The 13,033-nt window shown below is 36.6% G+C and overlaps 1 protein-coding gene across 15 annotated transcripts in view; it reads right to left on the reverse strand.

Annotated features, from left to right (window-relative positions):
- Positions 1-13,033, reverse strand: part of TUT7 (terminal uridylyl transferase 7) — a 59,016-nt gene that overhangs the window by 11,965 nt on the left and 34,018 nt on the right. For 13 of the 15 annotated variants that reach the window (XM_025281981.3, XM_025281982.3, XM_025281979.3 and 10 more), the window contains exons 18-26: positions 10,763-10,866; positions 10,013-10,102; positions 9,103-9,216; positions 8,851-8,928; positions 8,065-8,242; positions 5,484-5,531; positions 5,307-5,398; positions 3,995-4,110; positions 2,219-2,544 (exon numbers count right to left, since the gene is read on the reverse strand). In XM_025281981.3, the coding sequence (XP_025137766.3) occupies positions 2,219-2,544; positions 3,995-4,110; positions 5,307-5,398; positions 5,484-5,531; positions 8,065-8,242; positions 8,851-8,928; positions 9,103-9,216; positions 10,013-10,102; positions 10,763-10,866 (1,146 nt within the window). The remainder of the gene's footprint in view (positions 1-2,218; positions 2,545-3,994; positions 4,111-5,306; positions 5,399-5,483; positions 5,532-8,064; positions 8,243-8,850; positions 8,929-9,102; positions 9,217-10,012; positions 10,103-10,762; positions 10,867-13,033) is intronic. The other 2 variants (XM_025281980.3, XM_006066848.4) reach the window with 2 other exon arrangements.

Consider the following 13,033-nt stretch of genomic DNA (forward strand, 5'->3'; position numbering starts at 1 on the left):
TTTACATTATGACTACTCGATTTAATAAGAAAACATGGCAGTCTGAAGGAACCAAGATTCTAGTGTTTTCTGTATGTTTGATAATACCTCATTCCCATCCCAGGACATTCCCTGTCCCTCTTGATTGGCTGCTATCCTCTAGATGGCCAGGATCATTGCTCTATGTTTTAAAAATTTTGGTAGGATCTTAGTTCCCTGACCAGGGATTGAACCCAGGCCCATGGCAGTAAAAGTGCCAAGTTCAAACCACTTGACCTCCAGGGAATTCCCTACTTTTACTATTTTGAGAGCTTTACTTATTTTATTTACTCCACTTACTACTGGCAACTTAAAACTTGCTACTAGCTAGTAAGAAGAGATCTATCCAAGCTGGGGGAGTGCAGGAGCATCCCTGCACCACTTTGCTGTACCAAAGAGGAAGGCAATGCCCATGTACTTCTTGCTCTGAGTAAAAGCAGACAGTGAGCTGTTCTGAAGGGTAGCCTACAAAAGGAATTTTGATGAGACTGTATTACATCTTATCTATATATACTGTTTACAGTTTCCTCATCTGTACCTGAGGATATCAAAATAATACCACAGTTAATGGGGCTCTGGTGAAAATTAGATAAGTTTACCCATGTAAAGTACTTAAATAGTGCCTGACCCACTGAAAGTGCTCAATGAATGTTAGCTATTGCTTTTAATTTCTTTTAAACATTTTACCCTTATAATTAAAACATCATTTTATTCTGCTATATATCCCTTGTGAGGGCAATAACAGTTTGAATTCCTTAGAAGTAGGACAAGCTGAAGCTGTAAAAACATTTCATAAACATTTACATTCTATTTTAAAATTAATAATAAAACAATTTAAGAACTTACTTTTCATATAAAGCTCATTAAAAAAAATAAGGATGGCTGATCTAAAACTTTCCTATCTTAAAAAAAGAGACACTATATTGCTGATATGGTATCATAAAGTGGAAGAGAGGTATCAGTGTTCCAGGAACGACAAGGACTAGAGTGAGTATTTTAAGGAAGCTTTCAGTGCCGACGTTTTTTATGCTGTCTGTAAACACTTAACAGTTGAGGACATGAACAGGGTCACTACTTTAATAAAAAAACATTATTTCTCAGGGTTTCATTTTTATGCTAAATAAATTTCATCCACTTTCACAGGTTTGTTCTGAGAAAAAAGTAAGAGTGTATAAACTGCCTTGTAAACTGTAACTTACCCTTCCCTCTCCAAGGTACCCTGACTTTTAAGTCTGTTAAAAATATGCCCCAAACGGATGCTTCACCCATTTCATAGAAAAAGCAAATTAAGATCCAACAACTCAGAGGGGCAAGATCTATGGATGATGTTCAACTATAGACAGAAAATACATTTTTCCTCATTGTAAGAGTAACCATGCTCACTGAAAAAAATGATGAAATGCCAAGGTAATTCTCTGCAGCTAGAGGCACCGTTAACTGTGTCACCCTTCTTCTACTCCCCTTTTTAGCCTGTGAATATGTGTTTACACAACAATGTAAGTGGCTCCTGCACACAAAGTATGGTGTCCTGAGATCACTTCAGCTATGCCTACCCATGGCTCTTCCATTTCAAAAATGTACATACTGAGTTGGGAAAGCTCAAGTAAGTGGTAGCTTGTTTTCTGGTCAATTAGGTCAGCAGTCCCTAACTTTTCTGTTACCAGGGACCAGTTTCATGGAAGACGGTTTTTCCATGGCCTGGGTGCTGGGGGGTGGATGGTGGGCAGGGCGGTGGTAGTTCAGGAGGTAATGACAGCCATGGGGAGTGATGGAGAGCAGCACACGAAGCTTCACTTGCTCACCCACTGCTCACTTCCCACTGTGCAGCCCGGTTCCTAACAGGCCACGGACCAGTACTGGTCCGTGGCCTGGGGGGTGCTGGGGACCCCTGTCTTAAGTTACATTTTTTAAGTACTGGGGATTACTAGGTCTTCAATTCATTGATAATCTTATCTGAAAAGTCAACCAAACTTATCCGAGTCAACCAGACTGAGAAGCCTCTTAAAAAAACCAGGAATAAGTGTTTAAAAACACATAGAGAATTAGAAGTAAAGGTGGGAGAGGTGCGTTTACCTTCTGAAAAACAAAATCTTATCCAGTAAATAGATCTGTACATATAACTAAAATAGTTAAGAACCCTAAAAAAGAGATTTCCCTTGAGATGTGAGTGCAAACATCAAGGCATGATGGGCATCCATACCTGAAGAGCCTTTAAACTGAGGGCATTCCTTTTTAATGTGCCCTTCTCTTCCACAAATAAAACAACGTTTTTCTCTTAAGTCTCTGTCCTCCTGTCTCTTCCACTTTTCCACTGGTGGCCTGAGGATTTTTTCTCTTCCTGGCTCAGCAGCTGCCCTCAATGGCTTGGCTTTCTGAGGTGTGCACTGCATGGGTTTATCTTCTTTTGTTGATACCTCTCTCTCTGTGTACTTGTTTTGAATTTCTTTATCTTCTTTGCTTCTTTTGTCTTTGTTCTCGGGGTATCTTTGGTTCAGGGTATCTTCCTGATCTCGCCGTCGCCTCACTCTGTAGAAGATATAATACTAGTAGGAAAAATCTGAACAGAAACCTAACAAAGTATTAAGACCCCTCCAGGTTAGGAGACAACTAGATACAGAAGGCATCAGAGGGAAAAATAAGAATTTAAGTCCATCTTCTCTATTAACATATTTTTGACTGGGGGATTTCTGCAGAAACTATCACCTGTGGCATTAATATGTCTCTGGTTAATAATGTGTTAAGAAGTACCCTCAGAGCTTAAGGGTGTAGTTGTTCATTTTCACAATTACTCTAATGCTGTGAAACCAGTTTTTGCTGTTAGCGGAACTCCTTAATACCTACTCTGGTACTGATGTGATGAAACTCAAATTATCCTTGGAATGATTTCTTAAAACTTTCTGGCCCACTAGGGGTCGCTAAGAGTCGGACACGACTGAGCGACTTCACTTTCACTTTTCACTTTTATGCACTGGAGAAGGAAATGGCAACCCTCTCCAGTGTTCTTGCCTGGAGAATCCCAGGGATGGGGAGCCTGGTGGGCTGCTGTCTATGGGGTCGCACAGAGTCAGACACGACTGAAGTGACTTAACGGCAGCAGCAGCAGCAGCATTTTTTACTAGCACTGGAAACTTGAGACATAAAACTTTAGGTTCACAATGGAACAATGGTTAGAAGGAGCTTTGTGCTCTTAAACTGTCAAAATTATTTTTTCCTTGCCCTACAGAATCAGTGGCTATTATCTGAATAAAAAATAAAAGTAATAAATAAGAGCCTCGAATTCCAGATGGTGATTTAAGTACCATGTTTTCGAATGAGAATATTATCATCCACTTAAAAATACCACCACCACAAAACAAGAATATGTCCCAAGCAAGCAACCAAAAACATCTCCCTCTGCTCTCCTGAAAACATTATCAGAAGAAAGCATGACGACCAAATCGTGTAGGTCACCACAACAATTATTAAGAATTAAAATGCATACAAGTGAAGGGTCCTATAGCGCAATATAGCGCAGTACAGTATTACTGAGTCTAAATTCCCACAGTACACACCAGTTGTTGTACATCAGAAATATAACTGAGATCCTAAAAAAAAACCCCATTTTACTTTTCAATGACTGAAATGATTCTGGGCTTTTCACTGCTGTAAAATGGAAGAATTTCAGTTTCCTCTTCTGCTCTTCCATCCTTGTTGGAGAGCGTAATAACCAAATGATCAAGGGGTGATTAGGGATGTGTCCAAAATTAGGAAAAGGGACGAGGCCTGGAAGACTGTTTCCTGTACACTCAAGTTAATCCTAGCCATCTGACTTAAAGCCAGGTTTTAAATCACTTCATTTTCCTTGTAAAAAATCTCAAAGTTATCTGAGAACTTCTGGGTTTAATATAAGTTTATTTCCTGGTACAAGAGAACCTCATTTGAAAACTGGTACAGTAAGGAAATAAAAACAAAACCACCCTTTTGAATGTTCACTTACTTTCTCCTCATAGGACAGTCCTTCATGAAGTGTCCGATTTTCCCACAAATGCGGCAACATCTATCATTTGGGGCCAGCTCTCCTTCAGTTAGTACATCTGGATCAAAAAAGTACTCCTAGCAGAATATAAATACATAAAAACCTAAACTACTAATATCAGATCCAAACACAAAAACTAACCAGTATCAATCAGGGATTTTATATCTCAACATTGACAAATCATTATTTTTAATAATTATTATTATACTGTTTAAATCCAAAAATCTAAAATCACTAAGAGGTGTAATTCAGGATAGGTTTACCTGAATTCATTTTGGTTCATTCCTTTTCACCGTGCAGAACACTTTAACCCTACCTTTTCCCCCAGCACAACTCTAAACAAGAGCATTACATATGCCTGTGAGTCAGCTTCCTAGGACTTGGGGAAAACTGAGGCCAGGTACAAAAACTTCATTTTCTCATAAAAAGAAAAGGCTAAAACCTAAAAAGAAAGAAGCTATGTGTTGTTGCTTTGCTGTGGCTTCTGCAGCAAAGTATCAGAGGAAAGGAAAGACAAGGGCCTAGATTCTAGCCTCCTTACCACTGAAATGAAGCTGGGTACCAGCAGAGGTGGCATCACCTGGGGGTCTGCACGACATGCAGTCTTGGGCCCCACCCCAGACCTCCTGAATTAGAATCTGCATTTGTAACAAAATCCCCAGGTGATCTGTTAGAACAAGTTTTAGAAGCAGGGTGTAGAAGACTGCCACAGTAATATCTAGCAAAAGCTAGATGCAGAGATGTGATAAAATGCTGAACATGCTTACACACCTGATAAGGTTCATTTAAAAAGTCTTAATTAGGAAAATTAATGCAGGAGAAAAACCCCTTTATTTTTAACACGCAACGCTCTAGTTCCTAGCTCCTTCCCTTTTTTCTCACCGAAATGAATTTTTATAATGTAATTCTGTTTTGCTTTTATTGAGTGTGGTTCCATAAAAACCTGAGTATCAGGTTATATGAGGACAGATTTTTAGCACAGGAAGCACTATGTCTCTCCTAGCTTCATTAAGGTATTTATTACTCTTTGCAAGCAGACTGGAAAATTTAGATTTTCCTAAATCTAGGAAAATCCACCCAAACTTCACTTCTGGCTATCTCTCCCCATGTTGCTGACAAATGGCTTCAAAATAGCTGTTTATGAAAAGGCTTTAATCGTGGCTAGACTCACCAAACTTTCGAGTATTTAGGTTATTACTGAAGTAATGTATACAAATTAGGTGCTTAAAAGGCTTTTGGAACTGGTTTTTTGGTATTTCCAACAGACACTTACCATTTTTGAGGGGTAGTCCTTTGGAAATCCTTTGACTGGAATCCCAAATACTCTTCTCCCATTAATAAACGCTTTCATTATAAAATTTGTCACTTAGAAAAAAAGAGTGAAGTGTCAATTAAATGGATTAACAGGAAAAGAGAAAGCATTATTATTTATAAACAAAGCAAAACTTACTTTTCCTTGATAATCCAGCTCCAAGATTATGATTCAAATCAAATGGATCTAAGTAAAGAAATAATGAAAACAAAAAAAGGATAAATAGGAAATACCACTATTTATACATTAAGTGAAGTCTATATAACAAAAAGAAAGTGTTACATACTTACAAGTATTAAAATGAGTACCTTTTAAATGAGCTTCAAGTCTATAATACAGCTAAGTGCTATATATTTCTAAATATATAGTTTTTCCCTAAAAGTATCCATCAAAAATGAGGATATTGCTTTATATCTGAATTCTTAAAGAGTCCTTCATATTATGAGAAGGCGCTTCATTTTGGACAACAAAATACTATTTGGAAAAGACATATAAGTCTGATATTACCAAATCATACTAGTTTTAGAGGCATATAGAGGACACAAATACATTTAAAACATTTTGCCACTGAATGTTCCTGCTAATTAACAGCCTTACAAAAAATCATTTTGGAAAATACATTTATTGGGACTTCCCTGTTGGTCCAGTGGTTAAGAATCTGCCTTCCAATGCAGGGGACTAAGATTAGATCCCTGGTTGGGGAAGTAAGATTCCACATGTTGCAGGGCAACTAAGCCTATGTACCACAACTACTGAGCCCACACACTGCAAGTACTGAAGCCCTAGAGCCCATGTTCCACAACAAGAAAAGCCACCACAATGAGAAGCCCTTGCACTCTCTGCAACTGGAAAGTGCCCTGCAGTCTCCGGAACTAGACAAAGCCTGTGCATGGCAACAAGACCCATGCAGCCAAAAATAAATAAATAAATCTTAAAAACAAAACAAAACAAACAAAACAAAACCAAAAACAAGCAAAGGGAAAACAAAACCAAACCTTTTTTGAGGATCATCTCATTACTTAAGAAAATGGAGGATGTATACAGTACATATAAGAGGAGTAAAGAAGTAAAAAGAGGCATCCTTCTGGTTGTCTTGCTATGCTTCTAATGTACAGTAACTGGGGTATACCATTTGGGATTTAGACCCACTATGAGTTTATTGGAGAAAAGCACGCTTCACTCAGTTTAACCCTATACCAATAACTGCTATAAGGTTACCTTTCTAGTAGGTTTGGTCATGCTTTCCTCTGGTGACTTTTATGTGTGTGCTATGTGGAAGCATTTTTGGTGTTTGCTTGGTGTAGCAGAGATGCTACAATATTAGTTACTGTATAAACACTACAAACTACCACCATTGACATTTCTCGAAAAACTAGTCAGAAGTCTTCCTTCTAAGACAGCCTATTACTAACGGCTCATTTATAAATAAAGTTAAAAGCAAAATGTAATGAGGCTTCAAAAATGAAAAAAAATATTAATAATTGGCAGACCGTAAGAATCCACTGTGATAATGGAAAGGTTTAAGACAAAGTTCTGTTTTTAGCTATGGGATACTAAAAAGTTATAACCATATCCATAATCCATGGTCATCTGAATTTAATTTTGTAAGTAGTCATTGTATTTTAATAATGTCAATAAGCAGAAGTAATGACAATAGAACATCTAAAGTAATACATTATTTAGGTGATTACAGTTGAAAAAACTATAGAAGACTAAAATCAACAAAATATTTCAAGCATTTTCAATTCCATTTTTAAGCATTTTATCTCCATTTTGTCTTTAAAATTAAAATCACACAAATTGATCACTTACAGGTGGAATCTAAAAAATAAAACAAACAAATGAATGTAACAAAACAGAAACAGACTCACAGATATAGAGAACAAGCTAGTGGTTGCCAGTAGGGAAAGTGAAGTGTGGAGGGGCAAGATGAGCTATGGGATTAAGAGACACAAACTACTATGTATAAAATAAATAAGCAACAAGAATATACTGTACAGCACAAGGGATACAGCCAATATTTTATAATAACTTTAAATGGAGTATAATCTATAAAAACACTGAAACACTATTTTGTACACAGGAAACTAGTATAACATTGTAAATCAACTATACAAATCAATACTGAGCAACCACTGAAAATAATTTGGTGTATAGACAGAATAGAGGATCAAAGTAAAACCATTCAGTGTAAAAAGCAAGTCTCAGAATAATGACCACAAACATCTAAAAGAAAAAAGTGTATGTATATATAAATTTATCTGGGTACATACAAATATATATAAAGTCAATATAAAAAATCTACAAAGATAAAAACAAAAATCCCCCAAATTGGAAATAAACAATCAAATACAAACACAAATGGCCCACAAATCCTAGCATTCAGCATGGGCAAACTAAATGACAAATTTTTGAAGCTGGCTTATCTCTACAGCAACCTTATTCTCCAGAGCTTGTTAAACAAAGATAAAGGACTTATTATGGTGAACAAAGATTTTTGGATTTGTAAGAAACCCCACACGAAGGCATCAGTCATTAAAAAAAAAAAAAAAAAGGAAACAGATAAGTCTGCCTGACATGGACAGGAATGGGGCAACTGCTAGGCGCATCCTGATCAGTGGCTCATGGTGGCGTGGGAAGAGATCTGCAAGGACCAAGAGTACCCTCAACAGTTCAATCTCTATATTCTATTCAGTTTTAAGTTAGATTTTATTAGTACCTTCAATAACAATGTATTTTGATGTCCACTGTTTCTTAAAAGTTGTAAGCAGACTTTTTCTCCTGATGCTAATTACATGTTCTTTAAAATCAAATTCCTCTGTGTAGAAACGAAGAAGTCCCAACCATAGCTGCCCAACAGATTCTGTATTTTTTCCATATTCTGGCCAATAGTTGGGCTAGAAATAGAAGGAACAAGAGATATCATGCTCTATAGTAAAGTGTTAATAGTCATTTGTATCTTAGGGAATAAATCTGGATTTATTTTAATTAACTAGAGTTAAAATATATAAAAACAATTATAAAACTTTTCTATTTTAAAGTATCATTTACATGAGTTTATTAATTTCTACCCTATGACCCAGAGACAGAAAGTGCTCTGGGTTTTAAAGGTCAAACCTCAGAATGCATGTTTGTGGAAGAATATAGAAATAAATTTTAGAGCCTTGGTGACACCTAGTTATTATACCTCTGTAACTCAAGAGTTTTTCTAAATTCTGTAGGAAATCACAGAGCAAATTATTTGTTCATTTGGAGTAAAGCTACTCAACCTTTTGAATTATTAGTCAGTAAAGAAATCCTGGATATAGTCCCTAGAAACTCACCTGGCTTAAAAAATATTTTCAACTTCAAAGGAATCATCTGTATATGCTAGGTTTTTTTTTTACTATCACAATATAAATAAATATAACAAGTGATAATATAATTGTTGACCATCTACACTACAGCACAGTATAGCTAACTTTCAGTCAAGGATGTAAAAAATCTTTACTATTAAAATACGTACCAGTTCATCTATTTGATCAAAAAAATAAATATTCCAGCCATCAACAAATATTTCAGGTTTCTTTTCACCTTTGTATATCTGAAATTAATTTTTAAACTATTAGTATGGATTACAAACTTAGCGCATTGATACAAAAACTTGTAGGAAAATAGTAAAAATTTTAACTACAGAACCACAGAATTTTAGAGAAGGAAGAGGGCTCAAAAATCATCCAGCTCTACAGATGACAAATACAATTTCCTTTACTAATACCTCTTGAAGGACAGGAATAACTGGTGGATTCCTCTGCTGGAGAAAATATAGCACCATGAGCGTATATGCGTATGACGATAAGCTGCCTCTAGAAGCATCGCCAATATCGCACATCTGGGGGTAAGGAAAAGGAGGAACAAAGGCAAGATCACCAATGTCTTCTGCTACACTTGCAGCTCTTCTATTGTCACTAAAAGGAAGGTGCTTCTAGAGGGCACTAATATAAAAATCACACTTTTAAAATGCTAATATATGTCAACAAAACCAAGTAAGACCAACCAAAAAAAAAAAAAAAATCAAAAAGTAAAACAAACCCCAACAAAGCTGTGGAACTATCAGCCGCAAGCAATATTAGGTTATCATGTAAAATTAAGGTAATATTTTAGTTTGTTCAGTAGGGCTTCTCAAATAGTTGGCTATGGTTCTTTAAAAATCTAGGCCTATGTTTTCTTTTTTTTTAAAAAATTGAAGTATAGTTGGTTTACAAGATTATATTAGTTTCAGGTGTGTAACACAGTAATGCAATATTTTTATACTCCCTTTTAAAGTTATTACAAAAGAGGGAACTGTCTGGTGGTCCAGTGTTTAGGACTTTATGCTCTCACTGTGGAGGGCCCAGGTTCTACTCTTGGTCAGTAAGCTAAAATCCCAGAAGCTCTGTGGTGTAGCCGAAAAAAAAAAAGTTATTACAAAACAATGGCTACATTTCCTGTGCTGTACAACGTATCCTTGTTGCTAATTTACTTTACATATAGTAGTTTGTGTCTCTTAATCCCAAAATATCCCTGTTTCCCCTACTGGTAACCACTAGTTTGTTTTCTACATGACTGAGTTTGTTTCTTACGTCTTCAACAAGGTTTAAAGATGTAAAGAAATCTCCTGAGGAAATCTCAGGAGGAAGCATACTTACCTTTGTAAATACTTTCATAGTATAGCACAAATATTTCACTCTGGGATCAATGGCTGAATAAGCAGATAAGAGTCTTGTGTTATGAAGGGCCTGTTAAAAGGGAAATTATACTACCTTAAAAAAAAGTTTTAAGGTGAAATATTCTGAATAGGTTTACAGTGTTACTCATTTTAATTCATTTTTAATTCATTTTTAAGATGAAGTCATTTAGACTGAAACTAATATTTTTCCCCTACAGAGTAGCTTTACTAACTTACTAGATAATAATTACAAGTGACATCTGATCTCAGGCCACCTTAGTCTAAACATACCTAGAAAATATGGGCTATAAAAATAATCAGTTCCCTTTAACTCAATGTAAGATCTGTATCCCTGCCTATTATTCACATTAAATGTCCTTAGGGGCCAGAGAGGTTCCAGAGAGCCTCGAAAACAAACCAGGTCTGAGACCAAAGACACACACATACACACACACCAGAATTAAACAAAGTTCAAGCAAAAAAAAAAAAAAAAAAAAAACAAAAAAACACTTGCCACTCTGACCTCATTTTTAATGAATACTAATATTAACTCAATTCTGTGTTATATCCCCAGTCTCAGAACACTGCCAGACACTTAGTAAACACTAATAACTACTAAAAGAATGAATAGGATGAAATGAATGGCTTAATTTTACTTAAAGACTGAATAAATTAAGAGATACTTCTTCCCCTTAATCTGCATAAAGAAAAAGTCTAGGGGAAATCTTACCAATGTGTTATACAAACTGATGTCCACTTCCAGACCGCTTCTCAAATGGAAGAACTTTACAATTGGCACTTTTGCTGTTGTAATAGGCAAGATGTTTCTCAGTCCTAGGTTGGGAAACAAGATAGTATTATTAAATCCAGCAGCAGAGGGTATAAGTTGCTCTTATGTTCCAACATAGAATGAAGTAAACCTGGCTTTGGCTTGTCTCAGTGAGTCACTAAGACTAGTCAAAAAATTCTGTTATTAACAAACATGACACTTCTGGCAAAGTTTACATTTGTTAAACACATGAATATCTAAAGTACAAGAATCAACAAGGCAGCCACTGTCCTTCAGGAACACACCGGATCTTGTGTATGTGTATAGAGCTGTCAGTCTGATTCAAAACAGAGGAAACTACTACAGAATCTGGACTATGTGCGCCCTACGCATTCACACATTATATGAAGAAAAGCCCTACATCATATGAGTAATCATCTGAATGCCCAAAACAAAAGTTCCTCATCATGGAGCTAGAAGCTATGTCAATGTAAGAAAAGAATCAGTGTCAACAGGAGATAAGGATATTGCCTCAGCTAGGTTTTCACCATAGGCAAAAAAAGAGAAGGCTGAGAGAATTTACCAGGCAAGGAAAACTGCACAGGGAAAGGGTAGCTCCCTGAAACAGAATGACAAGCTCAGGGAACTTCCATGGAATTGTGCAAGCTACAGAGTGGACTTGAGGGAAAGAAATAATGAGTAACAGGATAAGTGGTAAAAACTGAGTAGAGCCCAAATATGGAACAAATATATCCTTGGAGGCAAAGAGATGCCAATGAACTGGCAAAATCTGGGAAGAATCACTGACCATCGGAGGCACATGGAAGAGAGTCAGGATGATCATTATAAAAATTGACCTGGGACTGAATTATAATGGTGGCATGGGAATGCAGAGAAGCAGCAAGACATGTTTGAGAGCACCTCTAACTGGATGGATTGGGGAAGAAGAAGTAGGGGAAAGGAAAGCTATAACAGAAAGAACATTCCCTGAACACCCAGATTCCTTTACAAACGTCACCATCTAAGACCATTCACCCTTACCCCAAAAATGACACAGACCCAGAGAAGTGAACATGCTTAGCAATATGCAGTTGGTGAATTGTGGAGTGGGAATTCAAATCTAGGTATGTCTGATTCTATTGAACCTAGTCTAGGACAGGTTAATTATCACTTCATTCATTTTGGTGATTCCATGGATGTCAATGTCAACAACCAAGAAAGAGGATGTAGAAGGAAGAACAGCTAGTGGCGGTTGTAGCAGAAGGGAAGTGGAAGAGAGAAAGATGTGTTTATTCTGGGTGCTAAGGTCCGAGCTCCTTTTGAGAGAGTTAAATGGTGACATCTAGAAGGACAGATGCCTAGTGATCTGGAATTCAGAAAAAAAAAGTATGCAGATGAAAGGAATTTCAGCAGAAAAGGTCTGCATGGGAGACAGAAGAAGTCTAACTTATACTGATGGGGAGAAGGGGCAAGGAAGCTCCTATTTACTGAACACTCAACAAGTCAGGCCTTGTACTGTAATGTATTATTTTTCTTAATCTTAAATCCTATTGTTGTTGTTCCTGCTTTACAGATGAGAAATTGAGTGCTTACAATGAAGGTGAGTGACTTTTTGGAATCACACAGCCAGCAAGCAGGTACCCAAGATTTAAGATTAGGGAGTCTGATTTTAGAAGCCACCATTAAATTACTTTGCTATGGTGGCTTTAAATGAAGTATCCTTTTTTTTTTTCCATCTCCTTCCTAGATGGAGAAATTCTAGACTTTGACACTGTTAATTCACCATTATGACATTTATAAACCTGTCCTCTAGGATTTATTCACAGTATATCATCCTGGTTCCTATTTTACCATTCCAACAGCTCCTTTTTCAGTGTCTTTGCTTAATTTCGACACTTATAAATTAAAGCTTGGTCCTCAACCTCTCTCATAATCCCACAGAACTGTTTTATTCTTGGCCTCTTCCTTCAAGGTTTTCAATACAAAACTGTTTCATTTTGTTCTTCAATCTTAACTGGCAACTCTACATTTCTAACTCGATGTTTCTAACTGCTTGCTGGACTGTTGTTAACTCTTAGAGATTATAGCTTCATGGCAAACGATCACTCCACACTGGTGTTCTCTACAAACATTCCCATTCCCATTTCTTCAGGCTGAACCCATATTTCCTACTTGCAGGTTCTGAATCTAGGAAATCTGCCTTTGGAATCTCTCATATTCTCTTCCTTTTAG

This window comes from Bubalus bubalis, chromosome 3 (assembly GCF_019923935.1).
Source record: "Bubalus bubalis isolate 160015118507 breed Murrah chromosome 3, NDDB_SH_1, whole genome shotgun sequence".
NCBI classification, from domain to species: Eukaryota; Metazoa; Chordata; class Mammalia; order Artiodactyla; family Bovidae; genus Bubalus; species Bubalus bubalis.